At 43.3% G+C, this 23,652-nt stretch overlaps 1 protein-coding gene and 1 long non-coding RNA gene across 3 annotated transcripts in view; one reads left to right on the top strand and one right to left on the bottom strand.

The window, feature by feature from the left end:
- Positions 1–316: 316 nt before the first annotated feature.
- TXNDC15 (thioredoxin domain containing 15) overlaps positions 317–23,652 on the bottom strand; it is a 39,415-nt gene continuing 16,079 nt past the window's right edge. The window contains exons 1-5 of one of the 2 annotated variants that reach the window (XM_055554024.1): positions 15,166–15,429; positions 7,982–8,469; positions 5,394–5,557; positions 3,005–3,135; positions 317–1,047 (exon numbers count right to left, since the gene is read on the bottom strand). In XM_055554024.1, coding sequence (XP_055409999.1) covers positions 851–1,047; positions 3,005–3,135; positions 5,394–5,557; positions 7,982–8,469; positions 15,166–15,397 — 1,212 coding nt within the window. In that variant the 5' untranslated portion in view covers positions 15,398–15,429 and the 3' untranslated portion in view covers positions 317–850. Of the gene's footprint in view, positions 1,048–3,004; positions 3,136–5,393; positions 5,558–7,981; positions 8,470–15,165; positions 15,430–23,652 lie in introns of those variants that run through there. The other variant, XM_055554034.1, reaches the window with a different exon arrangement.
- LOC129632456 (uncharacterized) lies at positions 17,483–20,442 on the top strand. Its single transcript, XR_008704531.1, has 3 exons — positions 17,483–17,748; positions 18,006–18,132; positions 18,311–20,442. It is a non-coding gene; the product is annotated as an uncharacterized LOC129632456 (long non-coding RNA).

Raw genomic sequence — 23,652 nt, 5'->3', positions numbered from 1 at the left:
GAAGTGATCAGTATAATAGTAGTTTATTATTGTGTAGTCAGCTGTCATGTCTGAATTTAAGGGATCTTTTAGAAACAGCCTTTCAAAAATTTCATGTAAATTACACATTGTCTCTTTTCTACATGTGTCCTAAACTAGACCATAATCAACTATGGGCAACAACAGTACTTCATATGTCTTTCAGCTTTCACTAAACCTCGCAGAAGGCCAAGAACACTTTAAGGCTCAGTTAATGCATGCTGAGTAACATCTGCCTTACCCAGAAACAACTTCTTAAACCACTTCAGATCCTTTCAGTGAAATCAGAGGTCACAAACACCATAGTATCCGACTCTTTATTTTCCCATCAGCTGCTACTTGTAAGGTCACACTTATTGATCCTAATTATTCTTTCCATAGAAGAACATTTTCCTGCTTACTGATTCTGGGAGAGAAAAGACAAATGAACAGAAAATCAACTTCCTTAGATGTATACAAGAAATCAACAGTTTTCTAAATCTACAATCTGAAAGTCTTTTTTCTGCCTAAGTAAGCATACTGTCACTCTGTTCATTACTCCACCAGAATACATCTTCACATGTCAAATTGGATTAGTCCCTTAAAATGTTCAAGTAGTAAAAACAAGAATGGTGAATTCTACTGAATATGTTTGCATTTGCTTATTATAGGACTAGTTAAAAGATCAGTTTATAATTTTTTTTACACATTCAACAGTTCAGCAAACACATGATTCCTTCAATCTGACTAAAGTTGTAAGTCAACACTTCACTGGAGAAAATACATGAAATTGCAGCATTAGTCTCTGAAATGAAGGATTGAAATTCTTCCCAACTGTCCTTTGAGTTTATCACTACTCCACATGTTCCTGCTCTTGTCCCGGAATCAGCCACCGAATACTCTCAGTTCGAATGGTAGCGTACATAATAAAACTGATTAAAAAGAATAAGGAAAATACAAGCAACCAGTCCACACTTTTTATCAGAGTGCTGGGAAGAGGGCCTATTTGGTCAGCTTGAGTTACCACCACATTTTTCTTGGCTTCTATACCTGAAAGAGAAATCAGTTTTGTTTCAAATGAGATAGAAAACATTCCCACTACAGATTTTTTTAAGTATTCTGCATGGCATGCAAAATGATATGTGGTCTTAAACAGCACAGCTAGTATACCTGGGATGGCTTCACTTGCCTGTCAGTGTAATTTGTAACTTGCCCTTCTCTCCACCACATCAAAGGAGCAGGAATCCATTCAGCTGTTCAAAGCTAAGACACTAGAATTTCAGTGAACTCACCAGAAAGGTCTATGTCGGTGCCTTGTCTGAGGTGTCTTTTGTTCTCTTTCAAGACCAAAGTTCAACAACTTAGTAAAGCTATTCTCAGGAGTCTACAGAATGTTATCACAGGGTGAGTAATGCTAAATTCAAAATGTTTTAAAATAATTTACTGAAAGAATTGTTAGAGCAACTAACCAACAGTGGAAGCAGTGATTACCAAAGTGATTACATAGATTTCGCTTGTGTTCTAAGTTTTGTGAAAGCACTGAACAAATTGGCTCCCCTTCTCCACATCAGTCTAAACAACAAGCAGGGATCCTTTACAAGACTTGGAATAACTCAATACCTGGTAGGTAGTTACTCCCATAAGGTAATGGAGCTCTTTGTTCTTCTGTGTTAGATCTAAGTAATTACATACAGCTAAGGATATATGGAAGGTATGTTATAATTTTTATTTACTTCCAATGAATATATTTCAGGAAAAAGTGGGTGCTCATAACTGAGGCATTAAAGCTTTTGAGGAATGAACTTTTCCAATGAAAGAAATTTCATCAGTATTCAGTGCTCAGACTTCTAAAGGATAAAAATAAGGGCCTGTGTTTCAGCAAATATTAAGGAATTAAAATAGCATCTACACATAAATTAATAAATAGAACTCCATACAACAACAAAAATGAAAAAAGCACAACCATGCACAACAATGCAGATGAATCCCACAGACGTAACGGTGAGTAAAACCAGTCAGACATATAAGAATCCTTACTGTATGTCTGCATTAATATGAAGATCAAACACAAGGAATGCTATACTGTGATAGTAGGAGTGAAGACGGTGCTTATCCTTGGGGAGAACAGGAGTGATCGTGCAGAAAGGAGGCTGGTAAGGTTCTCTTTCTGAATCTGAGTACTGGTTACTCAAGGTGTTCGCTTTGTGAAAATTCATCACTAGTCACAGGCACTAGTGACTGATGCCTATTTCTGTGTAAATATTACACCTAAATGAATAATGTATATAAAAACCTATCTATAGGTGTATGGCATGTGAATGTTATCTCAATAAAGCTGTTACATTTCTCAAAGCTATCTATAATCATATGGTTTTTCCTGTGGTCATGTATGGATGTGAGAGTTGGACTGTGAAGAAGGCTGAGCGAAGAAGAATTGAGGCTTTTGAACTGTGGTGTTGGAGAAGACTCTCGCGAGTCCCTTGGACTGCAAGGAGATCCAACCAGTCCATTCTGAAGGAGATCAGCCCTAGGATTTCTTTGGAAGGAATGATGCTAAAGCTGAAACTCCAGGACTTTGGCCACCTCATGCGAAGAGTTGACTCATTGGAAAAGACTCTGATGCTGGGAGGGATTTGGGGCAGGAGGAGAAGGGGATGACAGAGGATGAGATGGCTGGATGGTGTCACTGACTCAATGGATGTGAGTCTGAGTAAACTCCGGGAGTTGGTGATGGACAGGGAGGCCTGGCGTGCTGTGATTCATGGGTTGCAAAGAGTTGGACACGACTGAGCGACTGAACTGAACTGAATATTACCTAATCATGTTAAGCTTGCCACTGATTGACAGACATTTAACAGGACCACAACATTTCATCAGAAAAAAAGTTTTACATCCCAAAGCCAATCTTGAATCCTTCACTTAAGGGTAATAGCTGATCAAAAGTCACAGAAGGCATATTCCTCCAGCAATAAAATGTTGTCTTCTACAGCATATTATTTCTACATACCTGTCTGGTTAAAAATGAAGATTTTCAGCGTTTCCAACGTTCGGTCTGTATGATTAAATCTAGCCATCGGTTTAGCCCCTTGAAACAACAAGATGTTAGGAACAGCCACAGTGCCAAACCTTGTAGAAAGGCTACAAGAGAGAAAACCTGAATTAACAGTGGGCTTCCCCACACAATTACGATATCAGAACGGATGGAAAGACATGAGAAAGGACCAGTTTCCTGTGACCTGTGGAGGCTTCTGACACTGAAGTAATAGGCTGTGGCTGTTTCTGACCACCTTCCTCATGGGTCACGGTTGGGGGCATTCCCATTCTGCTCTCTGACTTGCTTTCTAGTACAACGTGGAGCTGCCCCTGCCACAATTATTCCACTACTTTTGTTCCTAACAGCCAAAACAGATCAGACCAGAAAATTCTAATGCATGGACAAAGCACACTGTGTCAGTTTACTTCACAGAAGAAACTTCAAACTCTCCAGAATGCTCATTTCCATCCCTCAAAAAAGATTCAACTTATGGATAAGCAGTTAGGTTGGTGAGTCGGTGCAAAGGAATTTACAATCTAACAAACACACCAGGAAGCTCACAATTAAGGCGAGACAATTCAGAAGTAACATGACCTGAGCAGAACTGTTTCAGCTTTTACAGAATACTGAGCAGTGGTATAAGTCAAAATGCTCTGGGTTCAAGCCTCAGTTCTGCCACTGAATCAGCTGTGTGATCTTTGGGCAGATTTAACCTTTCTAAGCCTCAGTTACCCCCACTAATAAAATGGTAATATTGGATAATCAGGATTTTTTTCTTTTGCAAACATGCTGTAACATAAATACTAACGTATGAGGCAAATACACGTCCCACAATACAATAAGACAGAGTATCCTCTATTCTCCATAACTGAGGCACCATACCAGGCACTGAGAAGGCAGAAATGAAGAAGCAACCAAAGTGATGATAAAAGCCTGCAGGGAACTGAGGATAGCGTGGAGGCTGGTGTCAGATCCATAAGCAAAGAGTGTTGAGCAGCTGCTGGGAGCTAGCCCTGCTGACTAGGGGGCCAGTACAGGGCCTGGTCAAAGCTGGACAGTGACTTCAAATGTCCTTCCAGTCAGTCTGTAACCTTGGGCCAGGCCACTGAGATCTTTCCCTGAAGCCTTTGTGGGAAATACTAATTTGCGGGGCAGTTTCTTTCTTCATAAACAATTTCAGGTAAACATTATCCACACTGAAGTCAGGGCCTCATTTTCATCACCAACTTGACCATCTTCCAAACTTCCTAAATTTATTCACACACAACCGCTATGTGACCTAAGAAGTAGCATCTGACTTACAGCAGGAGAGGAGGACATGGTTTATTACCTCAGACACAGTCACAGGGAAAATATTTAACATCTGCACTAAGTTCTTTGTAACTTATTTTACTGAACATTCAGAAAAGACAAAACCCCACTGAACACTGTGAAAGACTACAAAACATGGGTAAATGTATATCAAAGTCCTAAAATAATTCATCAAATTTATTGAATGTCTACCAAGAACATGCATTCAAGAATAAATGTAAGCAAAAAGAAAGAAAGAAGGAAGGAGGGCAAGAAGGAAAGAAAAGAATTTAAAAAAAAAAAAAAAAAAGGACTTCTCTGGTGGTACAGAGAATTAGAATCTGTCTGCCAATGCAGGGGACACAGGTTCGATCCCTGGTCTGGGAGGATACCACAGCCAGTGAAGCAATAAAGCCCATGCGCCACAACTACTGAGCCCGAGCACCACAACTACTGAAGCCCGGGCGCCTCGAGCCAATGCTCCAAAATAAGAGAAACCACTGCAATGAGAAGTCCACACATGGCAACGAAAAGTAGTCCAGGCTCACCACAACTAGAGAAGGCTCACCACAACTAGAGAAAGCCCATGCACAGCAACAAAGACTCAGCACAACCACAATAAATAAAAAGAATAAAAAAGAAAGAAAGAAATCCTTAGCAGACATAAAACAGGGGTGCCAAGAGTTAGGCTGCTAGGTTGGGGACCTACGCTGCAGGTGAAAGTCACACAGGAAGAACGTACTTAGGATGCTAATTTTGCTAATTCAATCTGGCCAGGACCCTAACACATCCTCTGCCCCCTCCCCTGCCATCAGGCAGAGCCATCTTTAAATTCCACCACGGGAAGAACTGTCTTTCTTCTTAAGGAGCCTCCAGAAGTCTCCCTCAGGAATGTGCCAATCCTCACTGCTCACACTGTCTCTCCTTCCCTCAATTCCATTTCAAAGCTCAAGCTCAAGCAGGCCTCCTCTGCTCCTAACTTAACTGATTACGACCCCCAAGTAACTGTAACCATCGTTACAGTTGGGATGAGACATAAACCCCCCTGAGGGAAGATACTAGGGGAAGATACCTGCTGTGCTGAGAGGCATCCAGTGCCAAAAAGTGAAGAGCTGGAAACGCCCGGGGCAGAGAATTAAAATGAGGGGCCAAACTGGCAGAAAATCGGCACCAAGGGGTGTAAAACAGGACTAGAGTGCAGTCACTACCGTTTGGGTTGAGAAAATCCATAAGGTCCTGTGGCAAAAGAAACAGAAAGTGTTACAGTCAGCAGTAAGGGATGGGTACTTCTTCTGGAAGGATACTCAAGGGCAGGAAGCACCACTGGGGCCAGGGAGAGGAGGTGGGGGCGGGGACAGCAGGGAGACAGCAGTGTAGCACTCGGAGAACCTTCTGGGGTGGACCCATATGGATCCACGGAGCAGCAGAAAAGCAGCATCAAATGATGCATCACCAACTTTCCTCCAAGGTTTTCCTTTTTTTTTATATATATTAATAAAGGTTAGTTCATTTACAATGTTAATTTCTGCTGTACAGCAAAGTGATTCAATTATACATACATATATTCTTTTTCATATTCTTTTCCATTATGGCTTTTCACAGGCTATTGAATATAACTCCCTATGCTATACAGTCGGACCTTGTGTTTCTCCATCCTCTATGTAAGAGTCTGTCCACCCGGTATCTGTTAACCCCACATTCCCAGTCCATTCCTTCCCACTGCCTCCCCTTGGCACCACAGGTGTGTTCTCTGCTGTGAGTCTGTTTCTGTTTTGTAGACAGGTTCATTTGTGGTGTGTTTTAGATTCCATTTTCAAGTGATATCATATGATATTTGTCTTTGTCCTTCACTTAGTATGATAATCTCTAGTTCCATCCACGTTGCTGCGAATGACATTATTTTTCTCCTTTTTATGACTGATTAATATTCCAGTGTGTGTGTGTGTGTGTGTGTGTGTGTGTGTGTGCGTGCGCGTGCGCGCGTACCACATCTTCTTTATCCACTCACCTGTCAATGGACATTTCGGCTGTTTCCACATCTTGGCTATTGTGAATAGTGCTGCTATAAACACAAAGGTGCATGTCTCTTTTGTTTGTTTTTGGTCACACAATGTGGCACGTGAGATCTTAGTTCCCCAACCAGGGATCAAATCCACACCCCCTGCTGTGGAAGCACAAAGTCTTACCACTGGACTGCCAGGGAAGGCCAGCATATATCTTTTTGAGTTGTGGTTCTGTCTGAATATATGCCCAGGAGTGGGACTGCTGGATCATATGGCAACTCTAATTTTAATCTGATGAGGAACCTCCATACTGTTTTCTAGAGCAGCTGCACCAACTTACATTCCCACTAACAGTGGAGGAGGGTTCCTCCTCTAAGCTTTCTTAATATTACTATAGAGCAATTTTAACATTTTTCATAATTCTTCAATTATACACTAAGTACTCACAGGGTACAAGCTAATGTCCCAACCTTAGAACTGTGCATCTCACACAATCTAACAGAATCATTAAAGCACTGTGGTCTCAGGCCCAAGCTATAATCTCAGCAGTCAGCTCCATGATAGGCCAGAGGTTAGTTCAGTTTGAGGGTGCATCATCCCTGCCACCACGCTAACTCTAACCACTCAAAGTGCTTTCTCCCGTTTATGTATGGAACAGTCCGCGACAGTCCACACAGCTGAGGCACAGCATTCACCACGCACCGAGGGCGGGGTGTGACACCTGCCTTGGAGGGGCGCTCAACGTACTGTACGCACCCTAATTTAAAATAAGCAATCACATGGAACTTCCCTGGTGGTCCAGTGGCTAAGACTCTGTGGTCCCAAGGCAGGGGACATAGGTTCGATTCCAGGTCAGGGAACTAGATCCCACACGCCGCAACTAAAAGTTCACATGCTGCAACTGACAATCCTGCAATGAGGACTGAAGGCCCCTCGTGCTGCAACCAATGCACAATGCAGCCAAATAAATAACTATTTTTAAAATAATAATAAAATAAGCAACCACAGTTCTCACAGCTAGGATTCTTTTCTTATATAAGCAGCCTGAATTCATCCTGCTCTCTGGCTTTAACAATCTGACAGAAAACATTAGTCAGAATCCTGGCATTCTCTTTAGAATCACCATTTATCCAACTAGCTGGAAAGCATGGCTGCCCTGGACGAATGTGTCAGCTCCCAGTCCAGAGTAAACACTAGGTTCATACTCTCTGGAGGGAAAAAAAAACTTTCCATCAATATAACAAACTTTTCAGGGACATGACTGGTCCAAACAATGCTAAATTACAATTCTAGTAATTCAGATATATCATTTTTATGTCTCCATAACAAATACCTCATTGAGAAGAAAAGTGCTATGATTCTGATACCAAGCACTTCCCTGTCCACCGGGATTTTTATCATGAGGCTTGGCGGTGAGATTACCCCAAGGATGACTAGGTTTAGGCCACCTAAAAAGCATAGTCAACACTAGTCATATCTCCTCCTTTCCCTACATACATCCAAAAAGTCAGGTGAATTTTCACCAGTGCAGCCACTAAATGCTATCCCACTGACAATATGATGAAGATTATGACTCTGCATGTGAAAGATGACAGAGTATTACATCATAAAATCAATGTGCAGAAAAGGAGAAAAGTACTAAATAATTTTTTCTTACCTGTGACATATTTAAAATTTTCAGAGTGAAATTTTCTAATCCTGTCACATTTCTCTCCTCACAGTTGACCTTCGGGGATTTCAGGCTTTCGGTGGTGTTGGCGTCCTCAGTTGGGGTGGGGTCGGATTCTGCCACGTCAGGCTCAGTGTAGTACTCCTCTTCTCTCTCCGAGAAGCTTGCTCCAGCTCTGTCCAGGGAGAAGAGGCTCTCCCGGAGGTTGCACCTCGAGTCCTCCTCCCCTCCGGCCCCGCAGGTGCCGCTGCCGGACTCTGGGCTCAGCTTGTCCTCGACTTCCCCGGGAATCACCGACAACATCACCATGTGGTTGCCATCAGCATCCAGCCCCAGCACTGCCTCCGTCTCTTCTGCAGACGGGTCCTGGCCCACTGGGTCAGGGGAAGGCACCTCCTCACTCATGTACACAGCCCCCACCTGGAATGGGTAAGCAGGCTGCTCCTCTGACCATAAGTGACTTCTTTTCTCTGCAACTAAAACATGCCAGCATGTTCACAGTCATATTTGACTTCAAAATAAATGAATCCCAAAGAATCAGAGTTCTCAAATATGAAAAATTTCCCCTCCAGAGTAAAAAGTTACATTCCCGTTAAACTATTAGAGAGTCACCCATCATTCTCCAGGTCATGAAGAAGATCACAAGGGGGTACTAGATTAATGAATGCCCAGAAGTGGACAAGCGCACAGCTTCACATGAAACCTGCAGCTTGCCATGTGGACTACAAGCAAAAACATTCCACTTCAGACATCCAATTAGGAAAATACAATACAAACACTTTAACAATTTAATTTGTTTGATGAGACTATCCAAGAAAATAATGATGGTTTTATGGAAGATTCTCCAGTGGTCATGTACAGGTGTGAGAGTTGGACCGTAAGAAGGCAGAATGCCAAGAATTGATGCCTTTGAATTGTGGTGCTGGAGAAGACTCCTGAAAGTCCCTTGGACAGGAAGGAGATCAAACCAGTCAGTCTTAAGGGAGATCAACCCTGAATATTCACTGGAAAGACTGATGCTAAAGCTGAAGCTCCAGTATTCTGGTTATCTGATGCACACAGATGACTCATTGGAAAAGTCCCTGATGCTGGGAAAGATTGAGGGCATAAGGAGAACAGGGTATCAGAGGATGAGATGGCCGGACGGCATCACAGATGCAATGCACGTGAACTTCAGCAAACTCCAGGAGGTAGTGAGGGACAGGGAGGCCTTGTGTGCTGCAGTCCATGGGGTCGCAAAGAGTCAGACACAGCTGGGCAACTGAACAATGTGGAAGATTCTACTGTGGCGAAGCATCTTTGCACCCATTATATCAGCTCTGAGAGATGGATGGGATGAAGGTTACCAAATCAACTTAATAGATGACTGAGCTGAAGTACAGAGGTTCAGCGTGATGCGCAATGGCACAAAGCAGCAAGCAACAGGAGCAAAATCTTGCGACTGCTGCTCCAGAGCGGGCCTTACCCTCCTGCAAGATACCTCAGAGGGCTGCCAGGCCACACTGCCTGAGGGACACCACTACGGCTAGCAGCAGCTCTTCCTGGGGTGGCCTCCACCACTGGCCTCTGCTTTCCTGCCTGCTGCCCTTGGGCTACAGCCCACAGGAGTGCTTAAAGATGTGCCCAGCAGAGCTGACGCAGCAGCCAGAAGAGGAGGCTTTCCTCTCACTCTGGAACCACTAGATAGGGCTTAAGCCAAAGGTTTGGGTAAGTGAGGAGTCGGAGGCAGTCTCACACATCCATACAGCAAGCTCCACTCACCTCTGTAATAATGACTCCTGCCCTGCACCTCTCATGACCTCAAAAACAGCCGCCAGACTCTGGGTAAGGAATGAGTGCAGCTGCACCCGGACGAGTCCACCATATGGCTGGGGAGCCAGCAGCTGTGGAAGGAGTCCAGCATGCAAAAGAGCATGTCTACCAGAGTGTGAATGATCAACTGGCTTCAAAGCTGGGGAGGGGTCTGGGAGCTTCCTAAGGTATGCATGCTTGTATAATGTCTCAAAGAACATTTCCACAGATATCTGCAGACTCATTCGGCAATTCAAAAACACTCTCCGGGAATTCGTTTCAGGCTAAGTGGAAAAACAGAAACCAGATTTACTCTCCCTCCCGAAACAACCCCCAAAACAGCCAAATATGTGCAACAACAGCTTCAGGAGACTGAGACAGGGAAGGACAGTGATCCCTGAAAACATAGGAAACAGACGAGAAGAACCCTACAACAGCTCCAGCTTACCGCCTGAGGGAGTTCCTGCCTTGACTCCCTCCTTGAGATGGAGGGTCCAGAAAGACTAAGAAAGCCAGAGTCTGCACAACAGAACCCTGGAGATGGGAGAGCTGCAGAAAGAGCTCTCTGGTCATCTGTGGAAGGGCCTCCTTGAGTGTATTGGTCAGCATACGCATGTAAGTAAACTACCCAAAACCAGGGAAAGAACCACTCAAAAGGATTAGAGATAACAATTACCCAATACCCACAGAGAGCTGGGAATAGGACCCGTCCCCACCCACTACACTGGAAAACCTCATAAGTCACAGAGCCCTGGGAAGAGTGCACAAAAGGGACTTGCTTTGGTGCGTGCATGTTGAGTGGTCAAGTTGTGGCCAACTCTTTTCGACCTCATGGACTGCAGTCCACCAGGTTCCTCTATCCATGGAATTTTCCGGGCAAGCATACTGGAGTGGTTGCTATTTCCTCCTTCAGGGGATCTTCCTGACCCAGGGATCGAACCCACATCTCCTGCACTGGCAGGCGGATTAGTAGGGCCCAAATAACCCTAAAGTAAATACAGCTCTGCTCTCATCTAGCAAACCTGAAAAGTGAAAATCAAACTGTGTTCAAATAACTGGATATTTGAACAAAGCTCAAGAATATTTATAAGAATACTAAAATACCTAGCATTCAACAAACTAAAAATTTACATCTGGCATCCAGTCGAAGATTACCAGGCGTGCAAAGAAGCAGGGAATTCTCCTCATTATCCATAATGAGAATAATCAAACCTGACCCAGAACTTGCACGGTTGTCAGAATTATTAGACAAGGCTATTAAAACAGCAACAACTGCACTACATGTTTAAAAAGTAGATGCAGAGAACACAAGATAAAAAAAAAAAAAAATCAAAATGTAAGTCAAAACCACAATGAAATATCACCTCATACATGTTAGACTGGCTATTATCAAAAAGACAAGAAATGACAAATGTTGACAAGGGTGTGGACAAAGGGGAGCCCTTATGCACTATCAACAGGAATGTAAATTGGTGCAGCCTCTATGGAAAACAGTATGGAGGTTCCTCAAAAAATAAAAAATAGAACTACCAGGTGATTCAGCAATTCCACTTCTGGGTATTTATCCAAAGAAAATAGAAACACTCACTCAAAAAGGTATATGCACCCCCATGTTCACTGCAGCGTTATTTACAAAAGCCAAGACAGGAAAGCAATCAATGGACGAATGGATAAGGAAAATGTGATATATACATCATACATACTAACATTAATATGTGTCTATATATATCACATTATTCAGCCATTAAAAAAAAGGAAATCTTGCCATTTGCAATAACATGGATGGACCTCCTTGAGGGCATTATGCTAAGTAAAATAAATCAGAGAAAAACAAATACTGTATGATCTTTCTTATATGTGGTATCTATCAGTGTATAAACATACACAATTCTTTCTGAAAATCTAGCTCTGAAAAGGAAAAGAAAGAGCAGGTAGTTGTTATGGGCAGGTAGGGGGCTAAGGCGGAGAAGGCAATGGCACCCCACTCCAGTACTCTTGCCTGGAGAATCCCAGGGATGGGGGAGCCATCTATGGGGTCGTACAGAGTCGGACACGACTGAAGCGACTTAGCAGCAGCAGCAGGGGGCTAAGGGACAGGATTTGGTTTTTAGGCCATAAGATAAATTTAAGGACATAAAACTGATGGGAAAACAGGTAAGCAGGGAGAGATGACAGGTTAGATACAGCAGAGTACAGGGTTTGGGAAGCAAGGCAGGTCCTGACAGAAGTGGGTCAAGCACTATTTTGACTATGACCTAGGGAAGGGGTTGGGTGCCTGGACAGGGAGTTCTGCCAAGATGGTGGGGATGGCAGTCTTTCTGTAGCCCTGGGTTGATAAATATGTACTGCATGTATAATCAGAAGTCAAACTCAACATGATTACTGGATTATTCTTAAGATGAGAGCAGGAGATGAAGCCAGAGAGGCTAAAAGTCTGGAGAAGAACAAAAGGTAGCAGACTGGGGAGCCAACCCCACTCTCAAATGCACCAGCTCTGTAGAGATCTGCTCTCCCTGAACCTAACCAACATTCCAGGTCCCCTAAAGCACGTGAACTTCCTGATATTCAAGCTGGTTTTAGAAAAGGCAGAGGAACCAGAGATCAAATTGCCAACATCCGCTGGATCATGGAAAAAGCAAGAGAGTTCCAGAAAAACATCTATTTCTGCTTTATTGACTATGCCAAATCCTTTAACTGTGTGGATCACAATAAACTGTGGAAAATTCTGAAAGAGATGGAAATACCAGACCACCTGACCTGCCTCTTGAGAAACCTATATGCAGGTCAGGAAGCAACAGTTAGAACTGGACATGGAACAACAGACTGGTTCCAAATAGGAAAAGGAGTACGTCAAGGCTGTATATTGTCACCCTGCTTATTTAACTTATATGCAGAGTACATCATGAGAAACGCTGGACTGGAAGAAGCACAAGCTGGAATCAAGATTGCCAGAAGAAATATCAATAACCTGAGATATGCAGATGACACCACCCTTATGGCAGAAAGTGAAGAGGAACTCAAAAGCCTCTTGATGAAGGTGAAAGTGGAGAGTGAAAAAGTTGGCTTAAAGCTCAACATTCAGAAAACAAAGATCATGGCATCCAGTCCCATGACTTCATGGGAAATAGATGGGGAAACAGTGGAAACAGTGTCAGACTTTATTTTTTTGGGCTCCAAAATCACTGCAGATGGTGACTGCAGCCATGAAATTAAAAGACACTTACTCCTTGGAAGGAAAGTTATGACCAACCTAGATAGCATATTCAAAAGCAGAGACATTACTTTGCCAACAAAGGTCCATCTAGTCAAGGCTATGGTTTTTCCTGTGGTCATGTATGGATGTGAGAGTTGGACTGTGAAGAAAGCTGAGTGCTGAAGAATGGATGCTTTTGAACTGTGGTGTTGGAGAAGACTCTTGCGAGTCCCTTGGACTGCAAGGAGATCCAACCAGTCCATTCTGAAGGAGATCAGCCCTGGGATTTCTTTGGAAGGAATGATGCTGAAGCTGAAACTGCAGTACTTTGGCCACCTCAGGCGAAGAGTTGACTCACTGGAAAAGACTCTGATGCTGGGAGGGATTGGGGGCAGGAGGAGAAGGGGACGACAGAGGATGAGATGTCTGGATGGCATCACTGACTCGATGGACCTGAGCCTGGGTGAACTCCGGGAGTTGGTGATGGACAGGGAGGCCTGGCGTGCTGCGATTCATGGGGTCGCAAAGAGTCAGACACGACTGAGCGACTGAACTGAACTGAAAACAAATGGAGAATGCCAATGTCCTAAAAGAATCTCCAGAGAAAAAAATCAGGGCACAAAATAGAATCTGGTGCTCTTGATCACCTTCATGTACAACTAGATAGATTTCCCTTACAGAAAATCAAAAGGAAGTCTGAGTGATGCAGAGAGTTAGAATTTTGAGTCAGAATAAGGGAAGACAGAAACTGTCATGGGACGTCTCTCCCCAAAGTCACCATGTGTTTTGGATTTGTTTTGAGTATTTTTTCTTTTCTTTTTTTCCTTTATGACCTTCAGGACATTGGAAATACCCAGTGAACTCTCCACCATCGATGTAACCCTATGGACTCTACTGCTGTTGGCAGTATAGTTATACAATTTTTGTGATAGAGAAACAAGTTCTTTTGAATAAAAATAACAAATGATGCTCAAAACGCGCTAAGGATACTGCCTGGCATTTAATGAGTGTTTTCATTACTTTTCATAACTCAGCAAGCCGGCTGCCTTGCCTCTTTCCAGGACACTGTTGCAAAAGGAAAGACCTGCATACTTCTGATGCATGCGCGCTAAGTCGCTTCAGTTGTGTCCTACTCTTTGCGACCTCATGAACTGTAGCCCTTCAGGCTCCTCTGTCCATGGGATTCTCCAGGCAAGAATACTAGGGTAGATTGCCATTCCCTCCTCCAGGGGATCTTCCCCACCCAGGGATCAAACCTGCATCTCTTCTGTCTCCTGCATTGGCAGGCATGCTCTTTAACACTAGCACTACCTGGGAAGCCCGCGTATTCCTGTTAAGTTCTGAATAACAAGCACGGTCAAAGGGTTTGGACTTTAACAGAGCTGTGAGGAGTGGGGAGAAAGAGCTATGAGAGTAAGTCCCACCCATGCCTCCAGGTGGCTGCCTTCCCCCACGGAGGAGGACCTGAGAGCATGATCTGGCAAGCAGCGGGTTACCCGGGGTGTCTGCTGTGTTGTTCCCATCTATCCTTCACACAGGCACCTGAGCAAGAATGACCTTCTTTTTTTTTTTTTTTTTTTTTTTTTTTTAAGAATGACCTTCTAAAGAAAGTGGTCTGCAGGGTGCAAAGTGAATCGCGGGCTTTGCAGTGAGAGATACAGGCTCTGCCAATTACCAGAAGCACAAATGTAGGCAGATTACTTAGCCTCTCTGAGCTCAGCATCTTCATCAGTAAAACAGGGATACTCAGAACATATCTCGGTGGGAAGACAAAAGGAGAAAATGATAGAAAGTACTATGCACAGTTCCTGGCTCCTACTAAGGGCACGGTTGTTGTCGATCAGTCTCTAAGTCGTGTCCGACTCTGCGACACGGTCCAGGTCGGCTACTCGTTATGATTATCATTAATAATAAAGTGCTCAGCACATGCGGGTACGCCTCAGTAAGCGCTAATACACGGTCGGGGCATCCCGCCCCAGCGCCTCCCACCCTGGACCGCGAGCCGGGACCACCGGAGGAAAGAGGTCAGGACAACGTGGAGAGGGGCGCAGAGGGCGCCAGGGAGAGGCGAGGCGCGCAGATCGGGGCCTTCGCGCAGATAAAAGAGCGTCGCCTAGGTAGACCGCCTTGCCGGTCATTTCACGCACAGCCTCCCGCGCCGCCGCTCACGGCCCCAGCCTGTACTCACTCTCCTCGGCGCGGGCAGGAGACCCCAGCACCCACAGCAGAACCTGCCACCAGCCTAGGAGCCGCATGGTGCGGGGCGGGCACCGGCCCGTACACCCAGGCCGAAGGGCAACAGGCGCACAGCGACGCGAGTCGCGCTCCCCGGCGGAGGAAGGCTGGGGGAGGAGAGACCGGGAGCGCGGGCGCGGTCCCGCATCGCCATCTTGGCAGCTGGCAGCAGCCGAGGGCGCCATCTTGGAGTCGGGCGGCCGGCTCTGGCTCGGCTCTGGCTTGCGCCGTGGGGCTCCGGGCTGTTTTCCAAATTGCCTGACCCTGGTGCGGCCTGGCGCGCCCCTGCCCAGCACTTCCTTCTCGGGCCAGAAAGGCCCAGAAACCTCCCGTTGGAGCGCTCATGGAGGTTCAGATCTCCAGGTATCCTTCCCAGGTATCCTTCCCAGGTTGCCAGATAAAACACAGGATGTCTATTTTAAAAATTCACATAAACAACGAATGATTTTTTTCACTGTAAGAGACTGACCAATGATAGGCTGCCCTAGTTTTGCTATAGTAAATTTTCTAGTGGGTCCAGAAGGATCTGGGACAATGGACAACATGGGTGGAAGAGCCCACATTTGTAAACTAGATCACTACAGTCATCTTTTGGAATAACAACCTTACACCCAACAGTGTAGTAGCAAAGATTTTCTTTAATTTTTTGTCTTCCGTAGCCTTGGGCTTCCCTGGTGGCTCAGGGATAAAGAATCCACCTGCCAATGCAGGATACTCCAGTTCCATCCCTGGTTCAGGGAGATCCCCTGGAGAAGGGAATGGCAACCCACTCCAGTATTCTTGACTGGGAATGCCTATGAACAGAGGAGCCAGGAGGGCTATAGTCATGGGGTGGCAAAGAATAGGATAGACTTAGCAACTAACAACAACATATTGTCCTTACTGGATTTGAAGGTGGATGAAAAGCCAATGGGACAGAGGATTAAAAGAATTTAGGAATAATGAAAAGGAGGCTGATTTGGCTCATCCACATTCTCTTTCCTCTTTATTATGTCATATTCCCCTCTCTGTGTTTGTGTTTGGCTGTTTGTTTGGACACATGCACTTCCAGATGTTAGACTTGTTTTACAATAAATGCTACCTCTGATGATAACTCAATATATACAGCCAACAGGACAGAATGTATATTTGACTGTCTCACCACCAGGTGGCACATGCACTTACTTTCAGTGAGAGTTTAAAACATTCAGGTTTAAAACAGGTTTTACTTTCATTTCCTTCTAGGTAAAAAAGTTGACATCATCTTCTTTGGCTGAACTCTATGCATCAACACCATACATCCTGGGGATTGTTTACACAAGAGGCTGATAATATTTGGAATTGTTGAGACTTCCCTTGTGGTCCAGTGGCTAAAACTCCAGGCTCCCAATGCAGGGAGCCCAGGTTCAATCCCTGATCAGGGAACTACATCCCACATGCCAGAATTAAGACCCGATGCAGCCAAATAAATATTTTTAAAAGAAAGCAGAAATTGTTACTCACAGCTACACACCTGCACTCACAGTGTTTTGTGTAGGGTAAGGGAGTTAGAGAAGGCAAGGTTCGGAAAAAGAACAAGACCAGCACTTTACAGGAACAGATCAGATCACCTTTAATGAGGGGAGAAGGGGCAGTAGTAAGATTAGTGAGCTGCTGCACTAACCCAAGAAAGAAGTAAGTATATATAGGCATATATGTGGAAATCTACTGTCTTAAGGGGCCCTGTTCGTCTCCAAGGTTGTTTGGAATAGTTATCTCTTAAACAGCTAGTGCAAGGAATTCTGGAGATGGCCAGAGGCTGGACTGGCTGGGAGCTGGGTATAATCTACCTTAATGTCCATTCTTTTTCTTTGGGTGAGAGAGTTCTTTGTTTTACATAGAATGGTGGGGAGGACCCAGAGGGGAATTTTAACTCCAGGCTATTTTGAGCCATGTAACTTTCCTTCACTTTGTACCCCTTAATGTTGCTTAGTCACTCAAGTCATTTCCAACTCATTGCGACCCCATGGATGACAGCCCACCAGGCTCCTCTGTCGATGGGGATACTCCAGGCAAGAATACTGGAGAGGGTTGCCATGCCCACCTCCAGGGAATCTTCACAACTCAGGGATTGAACCCAGGTCTCCCACATTGCAGGCAGATTCTTTACCATCTGAGTCACCAGGGAAGCCCGTCCCCCTTGATGGGTTTGTCTAAATTATTTTAGTCTGGTGAGTCATGAGGACCTCTTTCTCTCTCTGCCCCCACCTCCTCTTTCATCAACAGACAAGTATTTGCTTTCATTTAGATTACCACGAAGAAGGCTGAGCCCCAAAGAATTGATGCTTTCCAACTGTGGTGCTGGAGAAGACTCTTGAGAATCCCTTGTACTGTAAGATCAAACCAGTCCATCCTAAAGGAAAGGACTGATGCTTAAGTTGAAGCTCCAGTATTTTGGCCATCTGATATGAAGAGCCAACTCACTGGAAAAGACTCTGATGCTGGGAATGATTGAGGGCAGAAGGAGAAGGGGCGACAGATGAAGAGACAGTTGGATGGCATCATCGATTCAATGGACGTGAGTTTGAGCAAACTCCAGGAGATAGTGAAGGAAAGGAAAGCCTGGTGTGTTGCAGTCCATGGGGTCAAAAGAGTTGGACACGAGTTAGCAACTGAACAACAAGATCACTGTGGCAAAGCGTTATTTTCTAAAGATTGCCACAAAAATATTCCCCATCCCACATGCTGTTGTGCACAGCAGTTTTGTCACTGCCCCATCAATTTTTGCTGCTGTTTAGTCACTAAGTCATGTCTGACTCTTTTGCAACCTCACAGACTGAAGCCCGCCAGGATCTTCTGTCCATGGGATTTCCCAGACAAGAATACTGGAGTGGGTTGCCATTTCCTTCTGCAGGGGCTCTTCCTGATCCAGGGATTGAATCCACATCTCCTACATTGGCAGGTGGGTTCTTTACCACTAAGCCACCAGGGAAACCCACCCCATCAACAGGTAGAACCTAATTCCCCTCCCCTTGAATCTGATTGGGCTTGTGATTCACATATAACCAAGAGAATGTGGCAGTTTATGAAATGGTCCTGTATGACTTCTGAGGCTACACAACTTTATCCTTTTTTGCTAGAAGCTTTCACAGGCGAACCTGAGCCACTGAGTAGGTAGACGGACTGTCCTGAGGCTGCTGTGCTCTGAGGAGGTTCAAGGTAGCTTGCATACAGAAGCCATGACACTTCATGAAGAGAGATGCCCACCACCACCAGCTGATCCCAGCCCCACTCTGTTCCAGCTTTGGCCACCAGTGGACTACTACTGCCTGAGAGACTATAGCCAGAGATGTACAGCTTGAGCTGTTCCCAAATTCCTGACCCACTGAAATAGAGATTTAAAAATTGTTTTAAGTCACTAAGTTTTGGTGGTTTTTTTTTTTTTTTTGGCCGCACTGTGCAGCATACAGGATCTTAGTTCCCTAACTGGGCATGGAACCTGTGCCCCCTGCAATGGAACCAGGTAACCCTAATCATGGAACCACCAGGGAATTTCCTGGGTGATTTTTTAAAATAGGATAGATAATTAGATCATGTTATTTTATACTGTAATACCTTTCATCTGATGAGAATATTTAATTAATAAATCAGTACTTTGGGCATGTATTCACATAGTTATTCTTCCAAGCTCCTTTCCTGCTTTATCATTTTGATGTTGTATTTTGATGGACTTAAGATGACCCAATGTACTCATTATTATTTCATCAACACTGGATATTCTTTGCAGTTATAACAAAAGGAGATTAAACTGAGCTCCTTCAATAATTAAGTAGCCTCCCAAGATATACAAGAGAGTTATGTCCTGAAGCACAGGTTAGATCAGGCAATGTATATTAGTTAAGGAAACTCTTTTTAAAAAGAGGGGAAAAAAAAGGAACTGCCTGGTGCTCCAGTGGCTAACACTCCCCAGTCCCAAGGCAGAAGACCCAGGTTCCATCCCTGGTCAGGAAAATAGATCCTACATGCTGCAACTAAGAGTTCAGAACTAAAGATCCCACATACAGTAACTGAAAGATCCCTCTTGCAGCAACAAAGACCCAGCACAGCCAAATACATATATATTTTATTTAATATATATTTATATATATGTATATATGTGTGTATTTATATATATATATATATATTTGTTTTAATCACAGTCTCTTCTTCCCCATTTATCTACTCAGGCACATACCCTAAGTTTCATTCCTAATCAGAATCATGCTTTACTTTGTTGTACATGAAATGCTGCCTGGCATGATCACAAGTATAAACTCAACTATAAAACCAGAAGACCTCTGCATTTCTGACCTGGCTACTAAGCCCGTGGCATTTATGATTTCACTCAGAAGGCTTTTTCCCAGAGATATCATTCTTATTTGACTCATTAGCAAACTAAAGCACAGAGAAAACCATTCAGTGTCATACAGGGAGTTTCTCAGAGCTGAGGCCAAAATATTAATCTGAATTAAAAACTTTTTACATTACTATACAATCAGGAACCCATTTCAAATGTTATTACACCGTTAACCAATACTTCTTAAGAGCTTATATACATAAATATTAGATTTAACTAAATTGACTGTTTCAAAGCTAACAAGAAGGATCCTATTGAGAGAGGTTTAAGGTATAGGAGGGTAATTTTTGAGAAGAAAGTAGGGTGGGATCCAAAGGATAAACTAGAGACAGTAAGAGGGATACCTCCTTTATTGTAATTGAAGGAGAGGATGAATGCAGATAAGCTATTTTCTCTGTAAGAAGAAAAGTGATCTGCTGAGAGAGAGAAAGCCTGTGGTAATACCTAAGGATCTAAGGAATATGGAGAATGGAAATCTGAAATAACCTAAATAAAATGCCATGAGAGCTGACTAAGGATACTACTAGAGGATAGTGTTGAGGATCCAGCTGCGGTTGCAAGCTGGAATTTATAATGGCAATTGGCACAGTTGAGCATTTTTTTCGAATAGCATTTAGCAGCCCTGAAATAAAAGGGAGCCAAAGTTAGGTCAGAGTTAGTGTTTTGCCAGGCTTGTGTGATGGAAAGACTGGCAGGGGTGAGGGAGAGTTAGTTGAAGATGATGATAGTTGCTAATGTCCTTATCAGTATGCTGCTGCTGCTGCTAAGTCACTTCAGTCGTGTCCGACTCTGTGTGACCCCATAGACGGCAGCCCAGCAGGCTCCTCCATCCCTGGGATTCTCCAGGCAAGAACACTGGAGTGGGTTGCCATTTCCTTCTCCAATGCATGAAAGTGAAAAGTGAAAGTGAAGTTGCTCAGTAGTGTCAGACCCTCAGCGACCCCATGGACTGCAGCCTTCCAGGCTCCTCCGTCCATGGGATTTTCCAGGCAAGAGTACTGGAGTGGGGTGCCATTGCCTTCTCTGCCTTACCAGTATAATTGAGTCCTAATATTAATTTGAAGGGGAAATCTTATGACTTGGCTAGTCCTTATGTACATGATCACTTAGTATAACCTAACAATCATTTATAATCAGTGTATGGATTATCTGATGTTGCATAACAAATTCCCTAAAACTTTGTCTTAAAATAGTAACAACCATTTATCATATCATACCATTTATGTGGGTTGGGAATTCAGAAGGGGCTTAGTTGGGCCGTTCTGGTTCAGGATCTGTCATACAGTTGCAATTGGGATGCTGAAATGGGCTACGGTTATTTGTGGGCTTGACTGGGGCTGGAAGATCTGCTTCCAAGATGGCAACTTGACAATGACTGTTGGCAGGAAGGCTCAGTTTTTAATCATGTGGATCTCTCTATAGGACAATTTCTATGTTCTAATGACATGACAGATGGCTTCCCCCAGACCAAGTGATCCAAAAGAACAATGACAAAGCTGCAGTCCTTTATGTCCTAGACTCTGAAATCACACATCATTTCTGTAATATCCTGTTGGCTATACATCTTACCATGTACGTGTAGGATAGGACTACACAATGACATAAATGCCAGAAGGTAAGGATCACTTAAAGCTCAACATTCAGAAAACGAAGATCATGGCATCTGGTCCCATCACTTCATGGGAAATAGATGGGGAAACAGGGGAAACAGTGGCTGACTTTATTTTTGGGGCTCCAAAATCACTGCAGATGGTGATTGCAGCCATGAAATTAAAAGACGCTTACTCCTTGGAAGGAAAGTTATGACCAACCTAGATAGCATATTCAAAAGCAGAGACATTACTTTGCCAACAAAGGTCCGTCTAGACAAGGCTATGGTTTTTCCAGTAGTCATGTATGAATGTGAGAGTTGGACTGTGAAGAAAGTTGAGCGCCGAAGAACTGATGCTTTTGAACTGTGGTGTTGGAGAAGACTCTTGAGAGTCCCTTGGACTGCAAGGAGATCCAACCAGCCCATTCTGGAGGAGATCAGCCCTGGGATTTCTTTGGAAGGAATGATGCTAAAGCTGAAACTGCAGTACTTTGGACACCTCATGCGAAGAGTTGACTCATTGGAAAAGACCCTGATGCTGGGAGGGATTGGGGGCAGGAGGAGAAGGGGACAACAGAGGATGAGATGGCTGGATGGCATCACCGACTCGATGGACATGAGTTTGAGTGAACTCCAGGACTTGGTGATGGACAGGGAGGCCGGGCATGCTGCAATTCATGGGATTGCAAAGAGTCGGACACAACTGAGCGACTGAACTGAACTGAAGGATCACTAGGAGCCATTTTGGAAGCTGGCTTATCACAACTAATAAGGTGTGAATTCCTATAATATTAATACTTGATGATGTTATAAATAATAAAAAAAATAGCACAAAAAATACCTATCTAAGCCATTACCTAATGGTCAATTACCTACTTACCTAATATGGTCTTCATTACCCTTTCAACTCATTGAATATGATTTTTTCAGATATACTTGAGCTTATTGACACATTTGAGAAGTTTAGGAAATCCCAAATCTTCAAGCAATAAAGAAATCCATAAATTATGATTCAACTTACTGCATTTGATACTAGACCCAATGTAGCATTTGGAGATACTGATTCACTAATACTATCTTCAAAATATTAAAACTGACATCAAAATGGTGACTATAAAAAAGGACAGGGAGTTTCCTGGCAGTCCAAGGGTTAAGACTCAGGGTTTTTAGTACCATGGCCTTGGGTTCAATCCCTGGTCAAGGAACTAAGATCCTACAAGCCACATGGCACAACTAAAAAAAAAAGGCAACAGTCTATATATCTTTTGTTTTAAAAACAGCACATGCTAAAAAACTGTGACATAAATCATAGCAATTTTTTTTGGATCTGTCTCTTAAAGGAAAAAAAATAAACAAATGGGACCTAATTAGACTTACAAGCTTTTGCACAGTAAAGGAAACCATCAGAATCTACTGAATGGGAGAAAATATTTGCTTATAATATGCCTGGTAAGAGATTAATATCCCAAATATAAAAACAGTTCATAGAACTCAACATCAAGAAACAAACAATCCAATTAAAAAATGGACAGAAGACATGAACAGACATTTCTCCAAAGACATATTGATGACCAACAGGCACATGAAAAGATATTCAACATCATTAATCATAAGAGAAATGCAAATTGAAATCACAATGAGATATCACCTCACACCTGACAGTATGGCTATCATCAAAAAGACCACAAATGTTGGCAAGGATGTGGAGAAGAGAGAATACTCATACACTATTGATGGGAATGTAAACTGGAGCAGCCACTGTGGAAAACAGTGTGGAAGTTTCTCAAAAAACTAGAAACAGAACTACCATATGACACTGCAATTCCACTCCTGGATATATATCTGAAAAAAACAAAAACACTAATTTGAAAAGATACATACCCCTCAAAGTTCCTAGCAGTATTATTTATAGTTGCCAAGATAAAGATGCAACCTAAGTGTCCATCAATAGACAAATGGATAAAGAAGATGCAGTGTATATGTATACAATGGAATACTAAAAAAAAAAAAAAAAGCCATAAAAAAAATGAAATTCTTCCATTTGCAACAAGATAAATGGATTTGAAGGGTATTATGCTAAGTTAAATATCTGACAAAGAAAAACAAATATAATATGCTGTCACTTATTTGTGGAATCTAAAAAATAAACTAGTGAATATAACAAAACAGAAAGAGAGTCACAAATAGCACAAACTAGTGGTTATCAATGGGGAGGGGAGGAAAGAAGGGCACAACAGGGGTAGGGCCTTAAGAGGTACAAACTAGTATAAAATAAACAAGCTACGGGACCTACTGTACAAAACAGGGAAGATAGCCAATATTTTATAATAACTATAAATGAAGTATAACCTTTAAAAATTGTGAATTACTATGTTGTACACTTGAACCTTATGTAGTATTGTACATCAATTACTATATTTCAATCTTTTAAAAAGCAAACAAACAAACAAAAAAAACAGTACATGCAATTCTTAAGAAGAAAGGTAAAATCATTC

Source organism: Bubalus kerabau, chromosome 1 (assembly GCF_029407905.1).
Source record: "Bubalus kerabau isolate K-KA32 ecotype Philippines breed swamp buffalo chromosome 1, PCC_UOA_SB_1v2, whole genome shotgun sequence".
NCBI lineage: Eukaryota > Metazoa > Chordata > Mammalia > Artiodactyla > Bovidae > Bubalus > Bubalus kerabau.
The sequence above is the reverse complement of the archived record's forward strand: the minus strand, read 5'-3'. Positions and strand labels throughout refer to the sequence as shown.